The 22,834-nt window shown below is 44.6% G+C and overlaps 1 protein-coding gene across 2 annotated transcripts in view; it reads left to right on the top strand.

Moving 5' to 3' along the window:
- The window catches only part of HDX (highly divergent homeobox), a 307,184-nt gene that overhangs the window by 27,985 nt on the left and 256,365 nt on the right, over positions 1 to 22,834 (top strand). For both annotated transcript variants that reach the window (XM_069212603.1, XM_069212610.1), the window contains exon 2: positions 9,310 to 9,419. In XM_069212603.1, the coding sequence (XP_069068704.1) occupies positions 9,351 to 9,419 (69 nt within the window). In that variant the 5' untranslated portion in view covers positions 9,310 to 9,350. The remainder of the gene's footprint in view (positions 1 to 9,309; positions 9,420 to 22,834) is intronic.

The following is a 22,834-nucleotide window of genomic DNA, read 5'->3' as shown; positions in this document are numbered from 1 at the left end:
CCCCAAGAAATTAGAGAACATTTCCAGAGCTTCCAAAGAAATGTCCAGTTTCACTGGGAATATGAACTTCTAGATAAGTAAACTTTGTTATTTTACCTCTCAGTTAACCATTTGTGATTGTTGGCGATGGGGTCCACAATAGACTTTGCCTAATTCATTGTAAAGCTACAGAAATAGCCAATAGTTCAACTCATTCAAGTAATTTGTCAGTAGTATTTTTTTAGGCAAGGGCACTGTAAGGAGCATGCGGTCCCCATTGAGTAAATGCAAGGAATTGCATTATTTGGGGTTGGTGCCTACCCCCTCAAAGAACCAGTCACAGCACTTGTCAAGGTAAACCCACAAAGACACTAAATTAACCTGAGCTCAACCCTCTGGTAGCTGTTAAACAGAGCAGAACGGCTTAACTTAGGGCAATGTGTAAAGTATTTATGGTGTACCAAAACAGTAAAAAAGTCACAACACAAGAAAAATCACAAATCATTTTAGAAAAATAGAGTACATTTAATAAATAAAATGGCACAAATGAAATAATATATTAAGTGGAACCAAAGCTATCCATTTTTAAAGTTGTAGTTAAAAAACAAAATAGCCAAAAAGGGTTAAAAGACAATCCGATCATCTGGTTATCCTAGACCAGTATGTTAGTTAAGGACGACTGCAATGAGGTGCGGGTCGGCTACCAAAACCAAATTCGATCCGATCAATCAGTCAAATAATTTCTTAAGCGCACTACTCACCCGTTAGGGTCTCAAGGCGCTGGGAGGTTAGGGGTGGAGGTGGGGGGTGTTGCCGGTTACTGCTCAAAAAGCCATGTTTTAAGGTGCTTTCTGAAGGTTAGGATGTCCTGGGTCTTGCGTGGGTTGGTGGGGAGGGAGTTCCAGGTCTTGGCGGCAAGTTGGGAGAAGGATCTGCCGCCGGAGGTTGTGCGTTGGATGCAGGGGACTGTAGCGAGGTCCGTTGCAGTTTTTACCCTGGACTCAGACCCTGAAATGAAAGGCAAAAATCCTCAGTGGGGCAAGACAGCCGTTGGATGCGGTCTCTATGAAGCTATTGACTTTTGCTAGGAAAGCTTGGAGCAGAAGAAATTTAAAAAAATGTTTTTTTTCCAGGAAGTTACAAGTACTTTTTGACACAGTCTAGGGGTTCAAAGACATCAGGAACAGCACTTGGTGTCAAGACTCCCTCCAGCAGAAGCCATCCTCAGGATCCAGGGGATGTCCAGTTGGAAATGGTCATCTGGGCCCTCCAAGTAAAGGGGCTTCTTGCTGCTTTTTGTAGCCCTATATCTTAACAGGCGGTCAATCCTTGAAGTCTACGTTTTTGTCCTAGGTGCCAATGGGAGCAGGTCTAGTCTTTCAGTTCTCCTCACAGGTCTCAATAGTACTGCAGTTCTCTTTCTGTCTTCCATAGGTCCAGTAGTAGTTTAAGGAGTGTGCTCAAGTCTGCCACATTTGTGCCTGGCACTGGCCGTTGGGCCAGGGTGACACCTGGCCCTTCCCTAACCAATAGGCAAAAAGTTCAATTTTATCTTTGGGCTAGGGCCTGATTTATATTTCAGCAGGCAGGTTACTCCTGTTACAACACTGATAGATATCCCGTCCGCTGAAATATAAATCCCAACAGATATCTGTCACCGTTGTGAAGAAGTAATCCGCCCACCAAAATCTAAATCAGGCCCTTAGTCTTGGTAATTGAAGTAAAAAAATATTCAGCAGAGCAAAGTAGTAGGTTGTGGACGAAGAGGGCTCCATGGTGTTGGATAACAGCTGGACGAGGACCTGGTAAAGCCATTGACTTTTGACAGGAAAGCTCAGAACGGAAGAAATTCTAATTTCATACCCAAGGAAGATCCCTCACGAGCCGGATCCTTTTAGAGTCTTCGTCCAGTGAAGATTTCTATGCTTAGGAGCTCTGATTCTTCCAGCCGGACAAGGATTAGCCAGAAAGGGCTCCAGAGGGCCAGGTACCTTCTCCGTGGGGTCCCACTGATTTAGATTTGCTGCTGTAAAAAAGCTCAAGCAACCTGAATTTTCAGCTTAGTGGCAGATTAGCTTGGCAGGTTGATCCTGGCCCTTTGCAGAACTTTGGAATTAAAAGTTTGAGTCTGAAGTTTTAGAATATCTTAGGAGGAGAGCACAGCCAAGTGTCCCAGAACCCTGAGGGCAGCACTTGTTGCTCGAGACTCACTCCAGCAGAAACCACCAGCAAGCCTCAGGGCAATGTCTAGTTTGAACTAGTCGGTTGGGCAGTTGCAGGAAAGGCCTCTTATAGATTCTTGTGTCTGTAGCTTGAGCAGGAGATCAGCCTTATGAACCTTGCAGTCCACTTTGGCCTTTGTGGAAGAAGGAGAGCAGGGCTAGTCTTATAGGCTCTTCTAAGGTCTCAGACAACAGGTTCAGTCTGCTACTGATTTTTCATACAACCAGTAGTGTTTTCAGGAGGGTACTGTGGGTGCCGAATATATAGCTGTCACCAACATGTGGGTGGGGGTGAATTCTACAATTAACATGCAAAGAGAATCTTGATTTTGTTAAAGACAACGGAGGCTAACATTATGCAATAACCTTTTATTGCTGCCCTAACATGCAGTCCTTTAAAGAACATCAAAATACATCACAAAGCATTAGAATGTTCGCATAATATACCTATCCAAGGCACACAGTCATTATCCTCTTTAAGCCACAATAAATCTTTCACAGGGGTGGGGAATTTAATAAAATATCCACCTGTCCATAGGACATGTTCCTTCATAAATCTACTTGTCCCTTTAGTACCATGTAGAGCAGATTATGGCATCAATCTCATTATTTAAGAGCTCTGATAATATCCTCTTTGATTAGGCCAGGGCTAATACCATAGTAGGGCTTGAAGATCAGCGGTTTCCTTATTTTTGCCACCATTGTAAGGTCTATATACTGGGGCTAAAGGCAGCGATAACCGAAAGTTCCATAGTTGGAATGCCATTTTGAGACTGTGCACCTACCAACTTTCATGTTTGATAGGTTCTCAGCAGCTCTTCTCTAATCTTTTCTCATATTTGGAAAGGTTGGGAATTTACTCCTGACAAGAACAGAAATAAAACTTATTCCAGGGTTGGGGAAAAAAGAGGTTGATTGGAAAGTGAACTTGTAAACACTCAACATATTTTAGCATGTGCAACTCTACACGTGCATATTTGCTCATGCTCAAATACAGTTGACAAATATTTTCAGGGAGTACAATTCCCTCGTCTACTTATGTAAATTCTTGTGATTTAGTAAAATGTGTACATCTGCACTAATGCAAAAATATACCATGGATGCACTTTTGTTACTTTCTTTAACAACCGGGCCCCTAATTAATTCTGGTGGTAACCAAGGGCCAGATGTAGCAAAAATAAAAATTGCGACTCACATTTTGCGAGTTGATGCGACTCGCAAAATGCGAGTCGCAAATTGGAATGCCAGAAAAAAAAGCGATCCGATTTTGCGACTCGCAGCCGGACTCGCAACGCTGTGTGTGAGTCCGCAGTTTGCGAGGTCGCTGTTTGCGAGTGTGCAAAAACGAACTCGCAATTAGCGAGTGGGTGTCGCAAATTGCGAATACCTTCAAAATTGCTTGCAGATGCAGCAGAACACTCCAGAAAGCATACCAGAACACTCTGGAAACACTTCCTGGCACATGATGATGGCATCACAGCCAGGAAGTTAACAAATACACCTGGGAGGAGGGCTCAACAGTGAGCAGTGTCTCTGCCACTCACAGTAGGGTGCTGAGGAGTGGTAGGCACAGCACCATGGACGCAGCAGGGACCAGCCAGGCTGGCAGGAGGGGCAGGAGATCATAGATAACAGCCAGGACAGATTCATGTGGCACATGGCGTTAATGTGCCACATGACTGGTTGCCATTTTCCTGCCCATGGACAATTTCAACTTGTATATAGTTTCTTCATGACATTAATAAAACAGTTATTTTTGTTCCACTTAACAAATGGTCAATAGGTGAGTATGGTGGGAGTTGACACGTACCGTCCAAAATATTGCGTTGCAATGTGGTCCCGTCTCAGTCTGCCTTGATTAGCTAGACTCCTATCCCCATGATGGCGATGTGGTCGTTCTTGCTCTTCATCATCAGGATCTGGGTCTGCAGGGGTGAGAGGTAGCCCACGTCGGGTGGCTATGTTGTGGAGGATGGCGCATGCGACCACAATTTTGAAAGCGGTAATGGGGGTGTATTGGAGGGCGCCTCCACTGCGGTGGAGGCATCTGAATCTTGCCTTCAGCAGTCCGAAGGTGCGCTCGATCAGGTTCCTGGTCCTCTTATGCGCACTGTTGTATTGCCTCTCCGATTCAGTTCTGGGTGTTAAAAACGGAGTCATGATCCAAGGCCTGAGAGCATATGCACTGTCACCTGTTGGGCACAAAAGTACACGGTCAGGAAGTCCAGATTGTCGTGCATAGTGACCTGTGTGTATGTCTGCAAGTGTCTGTGGCTCTACCTAGGAGGTAACTGTCTCCAAATTCCCCACGTTCCAGGCGTTGATGTATCCCACTATGCCTAAAAATGTATGAGTCATGGGTACTGCCAGGAAACTTAGCTACGATGTCCGTGATGACATAATGGGCATCACAAACAACCTGTATGTTGAGTGAGTGGGTACACTTCCTGTTGCGGAAAATGTGTTTCCAGATTAGCAGGGGGGCATATTTGAATGTGTGTCCCATCTACACACCCTATGACATGAGGAAAGAGGACAATGCGGTAAAAGTCCAGCTTGGTGCTGTTAATTTCTGCCTCATTCCTTGGTAAGTATATGAAGTGAGACATGTGCGTGACTAAGGCATCTAGGAATGCCCTGAGGAACCTTGACACTGCACTTTGGGATACCCCACCTGCCACGGCAATGACCCCCTGATAGCTCCCTGAGGCCAAGAGGTGCAGTGCGCATAGCACTTGCACATGCGTAGGGATGGCGCAGCCACGCAGAGTCTTGTGTTCTAGCTGTTGTTTCAGTAAATCTATTAATTCTAGAATGGCTGCGCTGCTAAGGCGGTATTTGTCATAGATCTCCTCTTCAGTTTGCTGAAAAAGAGTCTGCCTGGTTCTATATATCTTCTCCTGTCTGTGGCCCCTCCTCCTCCTCTGCTGGGCTGCGTAGACTCTCCTCCTCACTGCTATCAGGTATATCTCCACCATCTTGAGTAAGCCAGATGCCTTCTGGGTCCCCTTTTATACTTTGGTAATGGTTACCACCTGCTCTGAGTTAGTCGTAAATGCGACTTGCAAACTGGGCTTTTTGCGACTAGTCGCAATTTGCGAGTTGCAATTGCATAAGGTTTGCGACTCGCAAATTGCGACTTGCAATTTGCGGGTCGCAAAATGGGGTCGCAACGGATGCGACTCGCAAACGGGTCCCATTGCTTTTTGCGAGTCGGAAATGGGCTTTTTGCATCCCATTTCCGATTTTGCACTGTCGCAAATTGCGAATCGGCCCGTTTGCGAGTCGCAAACGTTTGCTACATCTGGCCCCAAGACTTTTGTTTTTATTAAAATTCTGTCTCTCTCTCTCTCAATTCATCTATCGGCTAGGTTCATTATGAGTGAATACAATCTTCTTCTTTTTCACAAGAAGCATATCCGCACACAAAGTAGTTTTGTTCAGTGCCAGAAACTACTGAGGCAATATGTGCTTTTTTGAGACCAAAACATATTTTTGCTTTTTTGCCAGTGTTTGTTACAATAGTGAGGGCCTGGCAGCTCCTACAACTATAAAGTTTTAAAAAGACCATGTCAATATAAGATACGTATCGATAAAACCAAAAGGCTGACCATCAATGTTTGCCCTGCTGGTTTTGACAATGCTTGTTTATTTTCATGTTTCCCATAATCTTGTCGAAACTGGTTTGACTGATTTTCCATTATGAATATTTGTTGGAAATGCTAGCATGTATCACATCACAACATTTTGCTAAATGATGCTTCGAAGAAATGTTTCAAGCTTCTGCAAATATTTGCAACTTTCAGAAAGCATTCAGGGAGCATTACATGTAGCCTCATATTGTTAAACTTTGTAAATGTGTGTACACATTTTTTGTTTACTGGAACCACTGTCAGTACTTCAGTCCAAGCTTACAACATGTATTTAGAGCGCTTACCCTAATAATAAAAACATTGCATTAATGAACCATAAGTACAAGCTCGAACAGCATTAGCATTTGGACACAAATATTGCCTCAACTGCATACAATCCCCTTCCCTGCTCAGTAATGTGGTACTGTAAACTGGCAGCCAAAAGGTTTGTGCTGCACGGGGTTGGGGCTGGTTGTCCCAAGGACAAAATAAACATGAAAACTTGTTGTCCTTGACCCCTAGTAATACCTCCTGGGCTTTCGGCTATAGGAATTCCACATCTCTGCCTTTGTCTTCTGCCATTTACTTTTATTGTAAGTTGCATGCAAATAAAAACATAAAATGAATCCAAAAGAGCTTTGTTGACATATCATTATCATAGTATACATTAATCCATAATAAGTTTGTTGACATCATTATCCTTACAAATACATTTCACTTTTCCATTCACTTTTTTTTTAAATTCTTCCCCTTACAGGGTGAGGGGCTGGGATAATGTTAGCCTCTGTTGTCTTTAGTGAAATCAAGATTCTCTTTTCATGTTAATTGGAGAATCTCCGTTTCATTGTAAGATCAGAGGCTACTATTATGCATGTTTAAAGACGTCCAGTGCCACACTACTCACATGCTCCACAGGTCTTAAACCAAATTTTGTGAAAGTACATGCATTAGACCAGTCTGCTGCCTTTAAAATCTCTGTTGGGAAACCACCTTTCCAGAATACCTTTCTAGCCTTTGCACCTCTAGGGGAATGAGCACCAACCTTTGAAATATATACACCTGCTTCACTCATTACTGTTACTAGTGATCTAGACAAAGTAGCTGTTGGAACTGCTTTATAAGGCTTTACATAAGATAGTAATAACTGTTACTCCCCATCTACCCTAAATTCCAGCAACTTGTTCTCACATGACTTCAAACAATTTACTACGCATAACTTAGCACATTCGTGATAATAGGGGTTAAAAGAGTGTCGCAGACATGGTTTTAGTTATTTTCCAAACATCAAAATGTATCCTTTCTGAAGAATAAAATCTGTTTGAAATCTCCAATGCCTTAACATCAGAAACCCTCCTAAAGGAAATAAGGCAAAGTTGCTAACTTCAGAGAAATCTGTCTAAGCGAAGGGTAATTATATGGCCATTAAGTGACATCCCACAACGATTTGTAACAATCCCTAGGGGTTTCCTTAATCTAACTCTCTTCATTACTCATCTAATCAGAGTGTCACTTACTATTGCAAAATTACTAACTAAAGCATGTCCGGCTGAGACAGCTGACCTATAGTCCTGTATAGGAGACCTGAGTTGAACGAAACTCCTTTTCCTACATCAATAACACTATTTCTTCCACACCCCCTTGTATGTTTTTAGTGCCAGGCCCAGGACTCATCCAATAGGTCTTCAGCCTTTTCTGAAAGTCTTGAATATCTACAGGTACCTCTGAAAATTTCCAAACAAGAAGATTCACATTCTCTTCTAAAACCAAAGAGTGTTCCTCTCTCCCTCTAAATCTACCAGAAGACCTAAAGAAACTGGAACCAGACGGGGTATTGCTACTGCGAGTTCAATCATGCCCGGGAGCCAAACCTAAGACTTCCAGTGGGGTGTTACTAAAATGATACTGCATCTTTCTGTTCCGGCTTTCATCAGCACTCTCTGGATCATTGAGAAGGGGGGGAAAGGCATAACCTACCTCACTTCAACAATCCTGGAGAAAGGCGTCTATCGCCATTGCCCCAGGGTCTGGTCTCCAAATGAGATATCTTCTTTCAACTCTACTACTTGTACCAATGCCCCTTTCGCTAACTTCTGGGCAACCTCTGCGTCTATCAGTTCCATCTTTTACGCATCCAAAGCCGACTTCCTTTGGCTGCTTGTCCTGTACATGTGTTCTCCAGACCTCTATCCTGAAACCAGCTACGGTCTCTAATACCTAAACATCTCCTGTTATTTTCTCCCAAATGCGGGTGAAGAATCTCCATCTTCCCCCAACTTTTAAATTCATATGAACCAACTGTGGAGATTAAGCTCACCTTGAGATCCTGCAACTTGAGGTCTTGATCTTCCTCCACGAAACCTTGAATTTCTTCCTCTCTGAGGATAGACACTTGAGTTGGAGTGGCAGTTTCTACCCATAGTTTCTGGGGTCCTGTGAGTAGTAGTAGTGGGACCTAGGGGACCCACGGCTGACAGCCAGTCCCCTCCTGTCAGCCTTTCCAAAAACAGCTCTTGTGCCAAACACAAGGCTCATGTTGGTCTGAGCCTTGCTAGAAGTGGTGAAAGTGGAGACTTATTTCCCCATTTAACAAAGCTCTTCCCAAAGAGAAGTCACTTTGGGACCACCATATCCTCTCTGATGGACACGTCAGCCAATTTGGGGTTTATTCTCGTTCGCACTGCTTTTCCCCTTTCCATGATTAGGCCCACATTTGTGTTTCCTATCATGCAAATAGCAAATAGCATGCCCAGCCTTTCAAGGACTCCCTTTCTACCTCTAATTTTCATACTTCCAACTTTGATACCTCAGATGATATAATTCACTGTAATGGAAGCTGCTGAAATGTATCAAACCCAATCGATCAGGACAGGAGAAATATTACATCAGTGTTTGGTACCTTTATGCAAATTAAGAGTTGTAGATAGGAGTTAATTTGCCTTAACATGATTAGTCATTGGAAATGCAACAAGAGAAGTCAAGAGACTTTTGAAGACCTGATTGGGTGGCAAAATAGCATTTACCTTAAAAAAAAAAAAAAAAAAAGCCCTCATCTAGTGACTTTCAGAAATGTTTATTCCATTTTTTTGGCCTTAAAAATCGATCCTTTGTACTTTTCCATGTTATTTGAAGAGCAGGTTGAGAAAATGCAGTTGTCAGAGGGAGGTTTTAAACATTAGATTTACTGTGCCACCTGTTGACAGTGCTGGTATGTTCTTTTAAGCTTGTGGTACAAATTGCTTCTTTTAGTGTAATAATTATGTTTGCACATGTTTCATTTGTATCTAACGTTGCTTAATATGGCAACCTAAAGTATTTACACATCACATTTTATTAGAGGATATATGAATAAATTATCTTTTCACAAAATATTGTGTTGGGTTGATCAGTATTCTTGTGTTGAACCAGTAAGCACAGCTTGTCTCTTTCTTCTTTTAGATTGTCATACAGAAATTACAGATGTTTTTGTGCTCCTGTAGGATTGTAAATAAACGTGGAAAACTGCTGTGACTTCCCTGTCATGGAGGAAGTGGAAGCCCCAAATATTGGAGAAGTGACCTCCACTGAATTTCAGGGTATCAAACAGGAGGTAAGTCAAAAACTCGTATCTGTTTGTTGATGATCATTACTATAGATGATCATTACTACATAAATGTGGTTATATTGTAGTGTCAGAGCAAATATTTTAGTGTTATTACTGAAGGACATATATGTTCTTGCTTATGCCTTCTCTATGTCATAAATAGAATGGCAAAGAAAAAAGTGTTCAAATTGATATGTGCTCAGAAGTTGTGGCTGAGAGCTTGTTTGGACAGTTGAAAAAACATTTTGTATTTAATGCCCACAATTTGTATACCGTGATTAGGAAAAGCGGCTATCTTGGAGCTCTAAGAACTTTCATCGTATGCTATGAAGATCAAACTACAGACTCATTTGGAACAAAGCTTTATGTCTATATTAGATTTTTGCAGAGATAGCCACTGAGATACTCAAGGACAGAACTCTTTGTTAAACATTCTCAGTGAGTTAATATTTCTCAATTCCTGATAACATTGTTGGTCCATAGTTTATCTTGCACACTGTACGTTGTCTTGGTTTTCCATCAACCTCAAAGTAATAAATATAGTTTGATCAGTAAAGTCAGACACTGTAATAACTGAATGTCTTTAAATGTGTTGCCTATAACTCCTGTTAAATGAACTTAAGTACAGTCTTGCCAGTTGTATATTTTCTTGAATAGTTGTGTGACAGTCCACTGTGTGTAAACGTGGTAAATTTGACTAAGCTATAAGCAATAATGGATATGGAAGAAGAATCTTAAAGCTACCTAGGAGAAAATAGAATGTATATTTTTATAGAAAATGTGGCTATGTAGGCCAGGTATTCATGTGAACATTTGTAAGTGCCATGATTTTATTTGTATGCTCACATATTTAGTTTTTTAAAGTAATTTGTTCATACTTTTTTGTAAATAAAATTCAGTTTTACATTTGAACATACATAACCATCCATAGGCTGTCCAAATCAGTCCATTATATAGTTGGTCATAGCATGCGTTGTATACTTTTGTTTTCGCAACCTGTACTTTCTGGGCAGTAGAAGGAGGCAAAAGGGGTGGAGAACAGGGTGTGGGCTGTTCACAAGTTAGTGGTGTACCCTTCCACAACACCCCCACCCACCCCGAGTCCCACATGTGAAGACATCAGCCGATTCTTAAACATGAGCCCCACTTCAACCTGTAGTATATCAGCCATGGGCCTCCGATCTTTCAGAACAGCTGAATGCAGCCTCTGCTCTCTTAAATCACTCTTTTGGCCCCCAGGCATTATTCCATGCCTTCATTCCAAGTTTCTCGGATTGGACAGCAATCATTTCCCCATTCTTTTTCTGTGTTCTTCTGGCCACCATTAGGCTCAGAGGTCAAAATGTTGGTTTTCCCTTATGTTTGTCTATGTCATATAGATGCCTAATATGTATTATGATGTTAGTGGCAACTCAGCCTCAAGTATTGCCAAGAGATTGTCCGTACTACAGGTCCATAATGTCTGTAGGATTCTATAGCACAACAAGGTATGTATGAAGGAGCTATCCTCCCTTTGCATTTTATTGAGCGATTATCCATTGCTAGACCTATTTTGTACAGCCTGCTTTTTGTAGGGCTGGCATTAGCCAAAGCCTTTTGCGTTTACGGAAATTATATTTAAATATAATATACTTAGGGGGCTTTCAGACAGCCTTGTTTCTCTATTGATCTCTTCTATCATTAACATGTTCCTCCACTTACTAAACCAAACAGCATGGGACAGTGGATCAGCATAATGATTAACTTCACAATGATGGCATTCTGCACCAAAAAATATTTTTGCTTTTTGCCAGTTTTTATTGTCTTATATTGGCAAGGGCCTGACAACCCCTTACAAATAAAGTTGTAAAAAAAAAAAAAATGACAAAACAAGCAGTGACAAAGCCAAGAGACTGACTGTCAACACAAGGCTTGTTGGCATTGCCAGTGCTGGTTGTAGTGTGCCTTATGGAGGATCTTCAGCTGAACAATCCTCAGACTTGCTTTTATGGCCACCTTGCTGTGTATCAAAACCGCCCCCTAGTACATGTCTTCAAGTGAGCTCACATATCGTTTCCATTCACTCCTAAAGGCACCCAGACTGCCAGTTTTAGCATCTTGTAGAATGGTGATAAGGCACCCCTAATAAGCCTTTCCCTCAGGACTCTTATTTCTGTGGGAGTTGCCTGGGGTTGATTTGCCAAGTAAATTTTACTTGAAGCAAGAACATGCTAAATCTTTACATAAAGATACTCTTGCATTCTTGACAGTTCCTTTTCCCCAGTCAACTGAATGAATGTCTTACTTTCCCTGGTGTCTGCCATTTCATCAAACTTGAAGATACCAATAAGGTCCCTCGGCTGGACCCCTTCATTTCACTGCTTTTTTTTAATCAGTGTTCCCTTCCACAACGTGTGTTAAGACATTCTGCCATCCTTTCACTGCAGTGACCCTCTACTGACCGATAGAGCACGTTCAGTGTAGAACGTGGTGAACCTCTGTCCCACTGCAGGTTCCTGAACTCTCCTTATAATAATTTGAAGTGAGTGTCTGGGTTTGCTGGTTGTATGTTTTGTAGGACTTATAGGAATGTGGGCAGTCATCTTTTTTAAAGCAGCCGCCCTACTCAATAGCGAGAAAGACTCGGCTTTCTCAAAAGTCTTTTTTCCTGAAACTCATCCTTGATTGTATGTAGGTTATGATCCATGTCTCTGGGTGACCTCTGCTGTAGTATGTAAATTCCCCCCAGCTTTTAGGGATGCTTTTTCAAGTCAAATGTATTAATCCTCGCTGCGGCTGTTGCTTCCATATAGAACATCCACAACCAGGAGCAATACTCAGAGACTGCCCATAAACTGCCTTCCAAGCTAGTGTTCTTGGTATCCCTGGACAAGATTGCCAGTGGATCCTCTGTCCCTTTCATCTAGTGAAGCCAATTACGTTGCAGACGGATGTTGCAATAGATGTCAAGCGTTTGTCATGAACCTTGCCTCATCCAGGCTTTTTATGGTAGATCACAGTGAGCAGCCTATTAGCCAAGACTCCTGCTAGTATTATAATTTCAACTGTAAAGAGCAATATTGGTTGGTAAGAGGCACACTCGAGAGCGACCCTCTCCTCCTTGGGTATGACTATAATTATTGCATTGTGCAAATCATGTGGCAGCTTCCTTTGGCTCACTTGTATAGATTTTAGGGTTGGAGGTGCACCTGTGAGGACAGGCTTTTAAACAGCCACATCACGAGTCCATTTGTATTGGGTATCTCTCTGCTGTGGAGATTCAAGATTGCATCGTGATGTCCTTTTTCATAATATATCCTTCTAGGAAGGATCTCAAACTGTGCAATAGCTTTGAGAGTTCAAGCCCCTTCAGAAAGGCCCTCACTTCTGCACCCAGCCTGACAGCTTTTTAATGAGGGTATAGAACATACATGTGTATTCTTACTTGATAGTCTAGGCCAATACTTCATGAATAACCACAAAGCCTTTCACTGTGGTATCCTAAAATTCCACTGGCCAACTTGAGAAGGCATAAAATGCCAATGTTTATAGTTTTGTGGTATGTGTCAGGGTCATCAGAGTATGAGCATTGGCTCACAGTGCAGTACAGAACTGGATTTTAGACCACCAGCTTGGCCTTTAAGCGACTTGATCCTGTTTCTCAAGTTCTCTTTATTACATTCTCAACAAACAGAGAGCATGTATTTAGCATGGAATTACATAACTTTCGTGACGGTACGCGAGTAAGCCTGGGTCATATATTTGTAGCCTAGAATTGGCCTTCAGTACAGAATGTGAAAATAACAGGCTAGGCATGCGTTGAGCAGAGGCTAGATATTCGACAGACAGTACAATACAATACACTTGGCAAAGAGTTACGGAACATCATCACTGGCGCATGAAGAAGCCTGAGACATGTATTTGAAATCAAAAGGTTGCAATCATTACTGATGACGAGAGTTAACAGGTTGAGCAGGTGTTGGCCAGAACAGACAGAGGGGAGTGGCATACTGGTGAGGGAAGTGGCAGCAGACACTCTGAAGAGTGCTTGCAGTAGTATGTGGGAAAGTCCCAAAGTCTGCGCTAACCAACTTGAGATCAAGAGGGCCAGATCTCTAGAATTATTCTGCAGTGAATGAGGCTCGTCAGGCACGTGACTTGTTGCAGTGGGATAATCAAATTCAGTATTTGGGATTTAGCCATGTTATTCTTGTAGCCAGAAACTGCTTCAGAGTCGCAAAAGAGAGAAGGCAGGTCAGAATATCATGGACCTGAACTTTGTCAGTCAAGTGGGCTAAATGACAGATTTTATCAGCACCTGGTGTCTGTTTGATGAAGCCAACTTGTTTGGGGTTTATCAGCCCCGGCAGCCGGGAATCTAGCCTGTTTGCCATCATTTTGGTGTAAATCTTAGCATCAGTGATCAGCAACACAGTTGACCAATAAGAACTGCAAAGAGTGGGGTCCTTGCCCGGCTGGGGAATAAGTGTTATGTCAGCTGCAGACATCGTTGTCACGCACCGAGCCGCATGTTTGAAGAAATTATATAGCCAAATCAAGCGTTACTTCAGGTGCGGGAGGAAGAGCTTGTAGAAAGAGACTGGTAGCCCATCCGGGCCCGGGGTCTTCCTTACTGAGAGCACCTTAAGTGCACAGCTTAGCTCTGCTCTTGTGAAAGGGTTTTCAAGATCTTGCACATTTCGGGGGTCCAGAAGGGCCCAGGAGCAAACCCACAGTTAAGAATCAATATAAACTCGGTTGTCCCCATCACTGGAATAGAGATGCTGATAAAAGGTCCAAAATGCCTCTTGCTTATCCAGCTCCCAGGTGGCCGAGGAGGAATCTTCCAGCCTAGAAATGTGGGAGCAGGCATACTGCATTTGCAGCCTTCAGGCCAGGATGGTGCCCACTATATCCCCCTAGTAGCATTTTGGTGTAAGTGCCAGCAGAGACCTTTTTGCCTTATTGACCCAATGCAGCCGCAGCTGGCCTCTGAGTACTGCCAGCTGACGCTTAGTGCATGCAGAGGGGTGCTGCTTATCTGAGTGCTCCAAGGTGCGTATTTCCTCAGTGAGGCTGGCTTCAAGCAAGCGGGCTTCCTGTGCCAGAGGAATAAAAATGGAGGGTATGACACCCTAAATAGTCGCCTTGAAACCATCCCCAAGCATATAGGGGGGAGAACCGGGCGGGGCGTTGAGCTGGAAATATTTATTTATTGCCTCCTTAATAGAGGCCACACCAACTGGATTGTGCAAGAGCTGGGGTTGCAGATGCCATTGACGGGGTCCTCGTATAAAGGCTTCACGCGGAGTCCATGTAAGTTCGATGTGAGTATGGTCTGAGATAGAGACATCTGAGCTCTGGGCTGAATAAAGACTCCTGAGAAGGGAGTGAGTCAGGAAGAAATAGTCGATACAGATGTAGGACAAATGGACCTGCAAATAGAAAAAATAGCTCCTCCCATCTGGATGGAGATATCACAATGTGCCAGCCAAGTTCCTGTCGAAGGTGCCCAGTCATGGCCCCCGCACCCTGGAAGAGTGACATGTTCCTGTGTAGGTCAGGGTCCCAGACTAGATTGAAATCACCACCCACTATTAAGTCTCTACTATCTGGCCCCAATTGGTCTCTTAACACCTTTGGAAGTGTCTTGTGCTTGGTTTGGGGCATAGAAGTGTGTAAAGTCAGGGCAGTCTTTCCCCTCTTCACCGTCAAGGTCAGGTACTGCTCTTCTGGATCCCTAGTGATCTTCAACACCTTGGCGTGGAAACCCTTTTAAAGAAGGATAGCTACCCCAGCTGTTTTAGGGTTGGTGTGTGACCAATACTGGCATGGGTGTGAACCATGCAATGACAGTCTTCCCTGAGCAGATGCGTCTCCTGCAGGAAGATAATAGTAGAATTCTGCTGGCGAAGATAGCGCCAAATGTGTTTCATTTTGCTAGGGGAATGGAGTCCTGTGACATTGAGGGACAGAAGCATATCATTAGTCAAGGATCCCAAAATCTACCTAAGGGTAGCAGAGCAGTGAAGTGGCCGTGCAAGCTCTTACAGTTTTTGGCCTTAGAGCAATGGAGCGTGTAGTCCCCTCCACCCTCCCAGGTCAGAAGAGGCTCATAGTTAGGAGGAAAGAGAAATAAGTTAAACCAGCGTAGTACAAGCAGGCCAACAGGGCTCAACATTGTGGACTTCTCCATCTGGAGGTGTATACCAATCCCATTGGTGTCACTCTTGACAGAGCAGAGACCAGTAAAGTTGGAAGGTGTGGTGACCGTGACGACTGGATTGGGGGGGAGCGCATGTCAGATGATCCATCAGGTAGGCCAGGTAGGTGCTTGGCCTCCCTCAGTGATCTCACCAGTCATTGCTTGCCATTCCAATGGAAAAGGAATCCAAAGGAATGGGCCCACTGGTACCGAAGCCCTGAATCACTCAGTTTTTCAGTTAATGGCTTGAAGTCCCTCCTCTTCTTGAGTGTCAGTGCAGGGAGGTCTTAGAAAATGTGCACAGTATGGCCTTGGAAGATAATATCTGCCCTCCTCCACACATCTTGCGGAATGGCCTCCTTGTCCCGGAAGAAGTGAATCCTGATGAGGATGTTGTGTACCACCGGCCAGGGCTGAGACTCTTTGTGCCCCATCCACACTGAGTGGTTGGTGCTCCAGTCCCTCACGGATAGCCTGAAGCAATTCTGTTGTGAGTGACATGGTGTCTTCCCATTATGGGAGGAACCTCCTGTATGTGGATATTGTTACGACGGCTACGGTTTTAATGATCATCCTGTTTGGCCTGCGTTTGGTTTGTTGCTCCTCCAGAGTACTCTATACAAAAAGGGGCCAGGAGCACGTTTAGGTCCAGCAAACATGCTCCTTATTGACAAATCCTTTCTTAGAAAGTATGCAGTTCCTTTTATAGTCAACCCAAGACAAAGTGAAGGAACCGCCCCCTCCATACTTACACACACACACACAACATCTTTGGGCGTGGCAGAGCGAGGTAGGTTGCAGCACCTAGAGTGACTCCAAACCTTTCTTTGCAGCTTGGTAGCTCTACTCAGTGATGGTCCAGGTAGCACTCGACTGAGTAAATTGGAGTCGGTTTTTGAGTGACTGGAAGATTACTATTTGTATCCACAGTTTTGATTTTCACTACATTACTCTGTAGATAACGTTTACAGGTGCATCCATTAGAGGCCTTGTTTTTCTGTTTTTAATCATGACGAGGGAGCCCCTTCATTACATTTTTTTGGCGCATCTCTCAGTTATTTGTAATCATTCAGCCACCAATCTATCTTGGGAGCACCTCGTCCATCAGCTATATATATATGGCAAAGTGCCCCCTTCTTATGGGCCTGTTGGGCATTGCAGCACTGGCCCAATGAGAAGCTATTGGGTGTGTGAGGACTCTTGTTCCTGAGCAACAGGATCCCCTGAATCCCAAAACTCACCTCTTTACCAACCTTGCCTCCCCTTTTTTGGGGGAGGAAGTGGGGTGGGGCGTGGAGAGTCTTCCTTCACTTTGTCTTGGATTGACTATAAAAGGAACTGCATACTTTCTGAGAGTAGATTTGCTCCTTCAGATAACCATGTGACGCCATGGCAGATCCTGATCCTCCACACGCAAGTCCATTGTACGCTCGCACCCATGGAGTTGATGTCGTTGCGGAGATCTTGAAGGCAGATTTTGAAGTCTGTTTTGAGGGAACTCATCTCCAGCCGGATGTCAGTTTTTTTTTTCCTCCATATAATCTTGTACAATAGAGTGGCAGGCCGTCCAGGGGGCTGTGGGAAAGGCACCCCCTTGTCACTCATGTCTGCAGCAGAAGATGTAGCCCAGAGGGAGGCAACAGAATTGTCATTTGCTGCTTTGCCTCTGGGCAAAGCAAGGGCAGAGAATAAGGGGAAGGGGACCAATTGGGCAATCAACATTGAGAGTAGGCTCTCTGTAGGTTTGCTTGTTGGTTTTAAGGGGCTTCCCAGCGCATGAGGCTCCCTCTTCGAGCCCCAGAGCCACAAGCCCAGGAGCAAGTCCAGGATCTTCCCCTTCCTGCTCTTTCCTTCTTATGGATATGCGAGACTGAGGGGAGGGGAGATGCCGGTAGCCAAATTTGGCCCTCTGATCACTTACATTGCAGGCCCATTGCAAGGTTGGAGCAGGCCCAGCGATGCGGGCCTACGGAACACCAGAATGGTGGGTGGCCAGACCCCTCAGTCCTGGGTGGAGGGCCTCGTCTTCACTGAGTGGCAGTTAGCTTATGGGTCAGTGCCCTCCCTCCCTGACACCCCCCCACTCCATGCCCCCTCCCCCCAGAAGAGTCCACTCACAGCAGGAGAGGCACTCCAGGCCCATTTCATTGCAGTGACTGCCGCCCATCAGGCTGTCGGTCTAGGAGTAGGTGTACAGGGATCCACTTCAGCCTTGAGGGACAGTTCTGGTCGGAGTGGGATGGGGCTCTCACTGCCACCCAGATGCCCTCTGTATCCGCTGGGCTCATCGATGTGCTCAGTGCGGGGTTAGAAAGTCCTTTCATCAGCCATGTGGAATGGGGATGGCGGTGGCTGCAGGGCATCAGAAGGACGTGGGTGCCATCTCCACTGGGGGCTTCTCCCCATGTACTTGTAGCATATGGGTGGGCCCAGGCCTCTTGAGGATTGCAGGCATCAATGAGAGGGCCAGGCCTACCGTGATCCTGTTGCAGTAGCTCACATGTGGTGACGGGCCCCCAGGCACTCTGGTCCTGGGACGAGATTGCTAGCACCGCCCTTAGCATCAATGGCCCAATCCAGGTCACGGGATTGCTTCGCAACCAGGCCACCCGATGCCACACTCGAGTCAGCCTCAGTGTCCCGTGCGGACCTGCCAACAGCCAGCCACAGCCCTCCTCACTAAATTTCCATGTCTCCCGGGCTTACTGACTCAGGAGTGGTGAGAGAGGTTTCTCGCTGCTCGGCATCCCGATTACCTCCAAACTCTGGAAATTCGGTGCTCAAGCCCCTGTCCGCTGCAGGACCACTCATTAGGACATGGGTGGGGCCGCTGTAAGAGACTTAAGACAGGCTATAAGGCCCATGGGGACACAGTGCTCAGACGATTAGCTTCTCACTCCATACCTGGTCAGGTCACGCCCCCTTTCGTGACTTCTTAATCGTTGCCTTCCTGTTTACAGTAACAGGAAGTGCCATTCCATCAACCCTCCAATACGCCATGTGATGGAATAGAGCATACTGAAAGCCCGTGAGGTTGAAATTATCTTGAAACAAGGTGGGGTTTGTGCAGGTCATTAAAATATGGAGTGTGCTATCCTTGAATATGTGTTTGAGGGTTAGACCTTTTAGGCCTTTTTTCACCAGATGACCTTAGCTTTCAGAAATGTTTTGACAGAGATCTCAGTATAGTTCAATAATCCTAGCTCTTCTCCCATACATACCTCCATTCTGTGTTAAACATTGTAAAGCCCCTTGTGGCTTGTATTCAGTTCATCTTGTTAGTGGCAATTTAGAATTAGGAATATCAGTATTTCATAACTCTCATTTACCATGACCTTTGAGGTATGGAAGAAAGTAAACACATAAAAGAGAAACTCTTTGTTCAGCCACATTCTGCAGCATACTCTGTTATAGTGCCACTGTGGAGAAGAGAAGCACACTTTCAGATTTAACCGTTTAAAAGTTTTCATATCTGAAATGAAAGGAGACTGATTTCATTGAGGAGACCGTTTGTGCAAGGACAATTGTCCTGTGAACATTGAGCTGCACTGATTTACTATGCATATATGGAACATTGATTTGAGGCAGTCTGCAAGACAGAGCTCAACTTTTCCTCAAGATCAAACGTGTGAAGGCTTTAATTTATTCTAAAGATGCTTGTGCAGATTAGTTAAGGTACACACAGGAGTGTGGAACTCCTATAGTCCAACACCCAGGATATATTGTTTGGGACCAAGGACAACAAGTTTACATGCTTCTTTTGTCCTTAGGACAAGTAGGCCCAGTCACCTGTAGCACAACTCCTTTGGTGGCAATTTACAGTACTACATTATGGATCACAGAAGGCAATTGTCTGTAGTATTTGTGTCCATATGTTAATGTTTTTCAAGCTTTTATTTATGGTTTAATAATGCAAAGCTTTTATTATTAGGGTGAGCCCTCTAAGGAAATGTAAGCTCGGACTGCACTACTTAGAGTGGTTCCATTATCAAAATAAGCATTTGCAATGCAATGGGTATCACATTTGCTTGAGTCAGAGCTATTAGCGTTGTGAGCTCCTAACTGGAATTTCTTGCCACATAAATTAAAAATGAAAAGTAATAAAGTTTCAAAGCGCCACAGCATTAGCGTGAAACAGCACACAAAAGGAAAAAGAAGTTAGTTTGCAGTCAAAAGTGCAACTAGCCATGTAACAGGGGCGATGTCCAATGCTGTAACTAAACTGCCCCAAGGATGTATGTCTTGTTTTGACATGGCTTTTGTATTTTGTTGTGGGATCTGCTGGGCCCACACCATTATAACAAATATTGGCAAAAATAAGAGAAGAGCTGGTGAAAACACCTAAAACAGCAAGTTGGTAGGTTTGCACAAATTCAAAAGGGCATTTCATCCCTGGAACTATTGCTCACTGCTACTTCCAGCCTAGTTTGTGATCTTTGGAAGGATGGCAACAGAAGGCAATTGCTAGTTTTTAGAAATGGGGTCTTTGGTTGGCAGACAGGTTACCCCTGGTCCAAGCAAGGACCCTCACTCTAGTCAGGGTAAGTCACACACAACCCAAATTATCCTGTGCCCACCCTCTGGTTGCTTGGCACTGAGCAGTCAGGCTTAATTTAGAAGGCAATGTGTAAAGTATTTGTGCAATAAATCATGCAATAACACAGGGAAAACACCACAAAAATACACCACAACAGTTTTGAAAAATATAGAATATTTATTCAAGTGGATTAAGGTCATTTGAAATATCACTTTTGTAATGACAAGATTATGTTTAAGTTCTTAAAAGCAGCAATGGTCTCTTACAAGCACAAAGTACCTGGTTTGCATCTAAGTTATCTGCATGGGATCGCAGAGGAGGACATGCGTGGAAAATGGGGAGGTGTGCGTCGGTTTCTCCGGGCACAAACAGGCGATTTGTTGATGCTTTTCCATGCAGCAAGGGCTTTGCATAAAATTCCGGCGCGCAGGCTTGGATCCTCTTTGGGTTGCGGGGTATTTGGACGCCCTGGGGACGATGTGGAGAAAGCCTGGGCATGCAGGACGAAGTCACAGGGGCTGCGTCAATGTTATGGGCGATGCAAGGAAATTTCTGACGCACAGCAGGTGCTGCTTCGATTTCTCTAGCAGGAACTCGGGCTGCGTCGTTCCGGCTCGGCGATGCGTCGATGCGGTGGGCTGTGCGGCTAAGTTCCGGATGAAACGCTGGCGCTGCATTAATCTCCACTCAGGGAGTAGGGCTGCGCCTTTCCGGTTTGGCGATGCAGTGACTTTCTCACCGCAGGGCAGGCTGTGCGTCGATTTTTCACCGCACAAGGAGTTCTTTGCAGAGATGAAGTCTTTTTAGCTCTGAGACTTCAGGAAACAAGAGGCAAACTCAATCCAAGCCCTTGGAGAGCACTTCTCAGCAGAGCTAGAGGGCAGCAAGGCAACAGGGCAACAGTAAGGCAGTAGTCCCTTACAGCAAAGCAGTCCAGGTTAGTCCTTTGGGTGGCCAGGCAGCTTCTTTTTCCAGGTTGCAGGTTCTGGTTCAGAGTTTCTTTCCCAGGAGGTACCTTTGCAAGAAGTGTCTGAGTTGGTAGGGTCTGGAACTCAGTTTATATACCCAAATGTGCCTTTTAAGTGGGGGATACTTCAAAGAGAGGCTTAGAAGTCCCATCTTGTCTGCCAGGGTCCCAGTTGGAGGTCTGGCAGTCCATTGTGTGAGGGCAGGGCACTGTCCTTTCAAATGTAAGTGTCAAGCCCTCCACCCTTCCAGCCCAGGAAGACCCATTCATTATGCAGATGTGTGCAGGTGTGACTGAGCATCCTCTGTCTGTGGTTGTCTGGGTGAAATGCACAAGGAAGCTGTCAACCAACCCAGCCAGACATGGATTGGAGACAGGCTGTAAGGCACAGAAGGATTTGAGTGTAGAGAAATGCTCATTTTCTAAAGGTGGCATTTCTAGACTAGCAATATTAAATCCAACTTCACCAATAATTTTCTGTTACCATTCTGGCCATACTAAACATGACCTTGTTACCCCTTTTAGATCAGAATCTACCACTCAAACAGTATATAAGGCTAGCCCTAATGCTAACCTATGAAAAGGAGCAGGCCTCACAGTAGTGAAAAAAACGAATTTAGTTGTTTTACACTACCATAACATATAAACTTCACAGGTACATGTCCTGCCTTATACCTACATAGCACCCTACCCTATGGGCTACCTAAGGCCTACTTTAGAGGTGACTTATATGTAGAAAAAGGGAAGTTTAAGGCTTGGCAAGTACTTTTAAATGCAAATCGAAGTGGCAGTGAAACTGCATACACAGGCCTTGCATTGGCAGGCCTGAGACATGGTTAAGGGCTACTTATGTGGGTGGCACAGCCAGTGCTGCAGGCCCACTATTAGTATTTAATTTACAGGCCCTGGGCACATGTAGTGCACTTTGCTAGGGACTTACAAGTAAATTAAATATGTCAATTGGGTATGAGCCAATGTCACCTTGTTTTAGGGAGAGAGTGTAAGGAAATGCCTCCTTGGCATGGTTACCCCCTGACTTTTTGCCTTTGCTGATGCCAAGTTATGATTTGAAAGTGTGCTGAGGCCTGGTAACCAGGCACCAGCACTAGTGTTCTTTCCCTAACCTGTACTTTTGTTTCCACAATTGGCACACCCTGGCATCCAGGTAAGTACCTTGTAACTGGTACCGCTGGTACCAAGGGCCCTGATGCCAGGGAAGGTCTCTAAGGGCTGAACCATGTCTTATGCCACCCTAGGGACCCCTCACTAAGCACAGACACACTGCTTGCCAGCTTGTGTGTGCTGGTGGGGAGAAAATGACTAAGTCGACATGGCACTCCCCTCAGGGTGCCATGCCAACCTCACACTGCCTATGGCATAGATGAGTCACCCCTCTAGCAGGCCTTACAGCCCTAAGGCAGGGTGCACTATACCATAGGTGAGGGCATAGGTGCATGAGCACTATGCCCCTACAGTGTCTAAGCAAAACCTTAGACATTGTAAGTGGAGGGTAGCCATAAGAGTATATGGTCTGGGAGTCTGTCATACACGAACTCCACAGCACCATAATGGCTACACTGAAAACTGGGAAGTTTGGTATCAAACTTCTCAGCACAATATTAGCACACTGATGCCAGTGTACATTTTTTTTTTTTGTGAAATACACCCCAGAGGGCATCTTAGAGATGCCCCCTGAAAACATACCCGACTTCCAGTGTGGGCTGACTAGTTTT

The sequence above is a fragment of the Pleurodeles waltl genome, chromosome 2_1, assembly GCF_031143425.1.
Source record: "Pleurodeles waltl isolate 20211129_DDA chromosome 2_1, aPleWal1.hap1.20221129, whole genome shotgun sequence".
NCBI lineage: Eukaryota > Metazoa > Chordata > Amphibia > Caudata > Salamandridae > Pleurodeles > Pleurodeles waltl.
The sequence above is the reverse complement of the archived record's forward strand: the minus strand, read 5'-3'. Positions and strand labels throughout refer to the sequence as shown.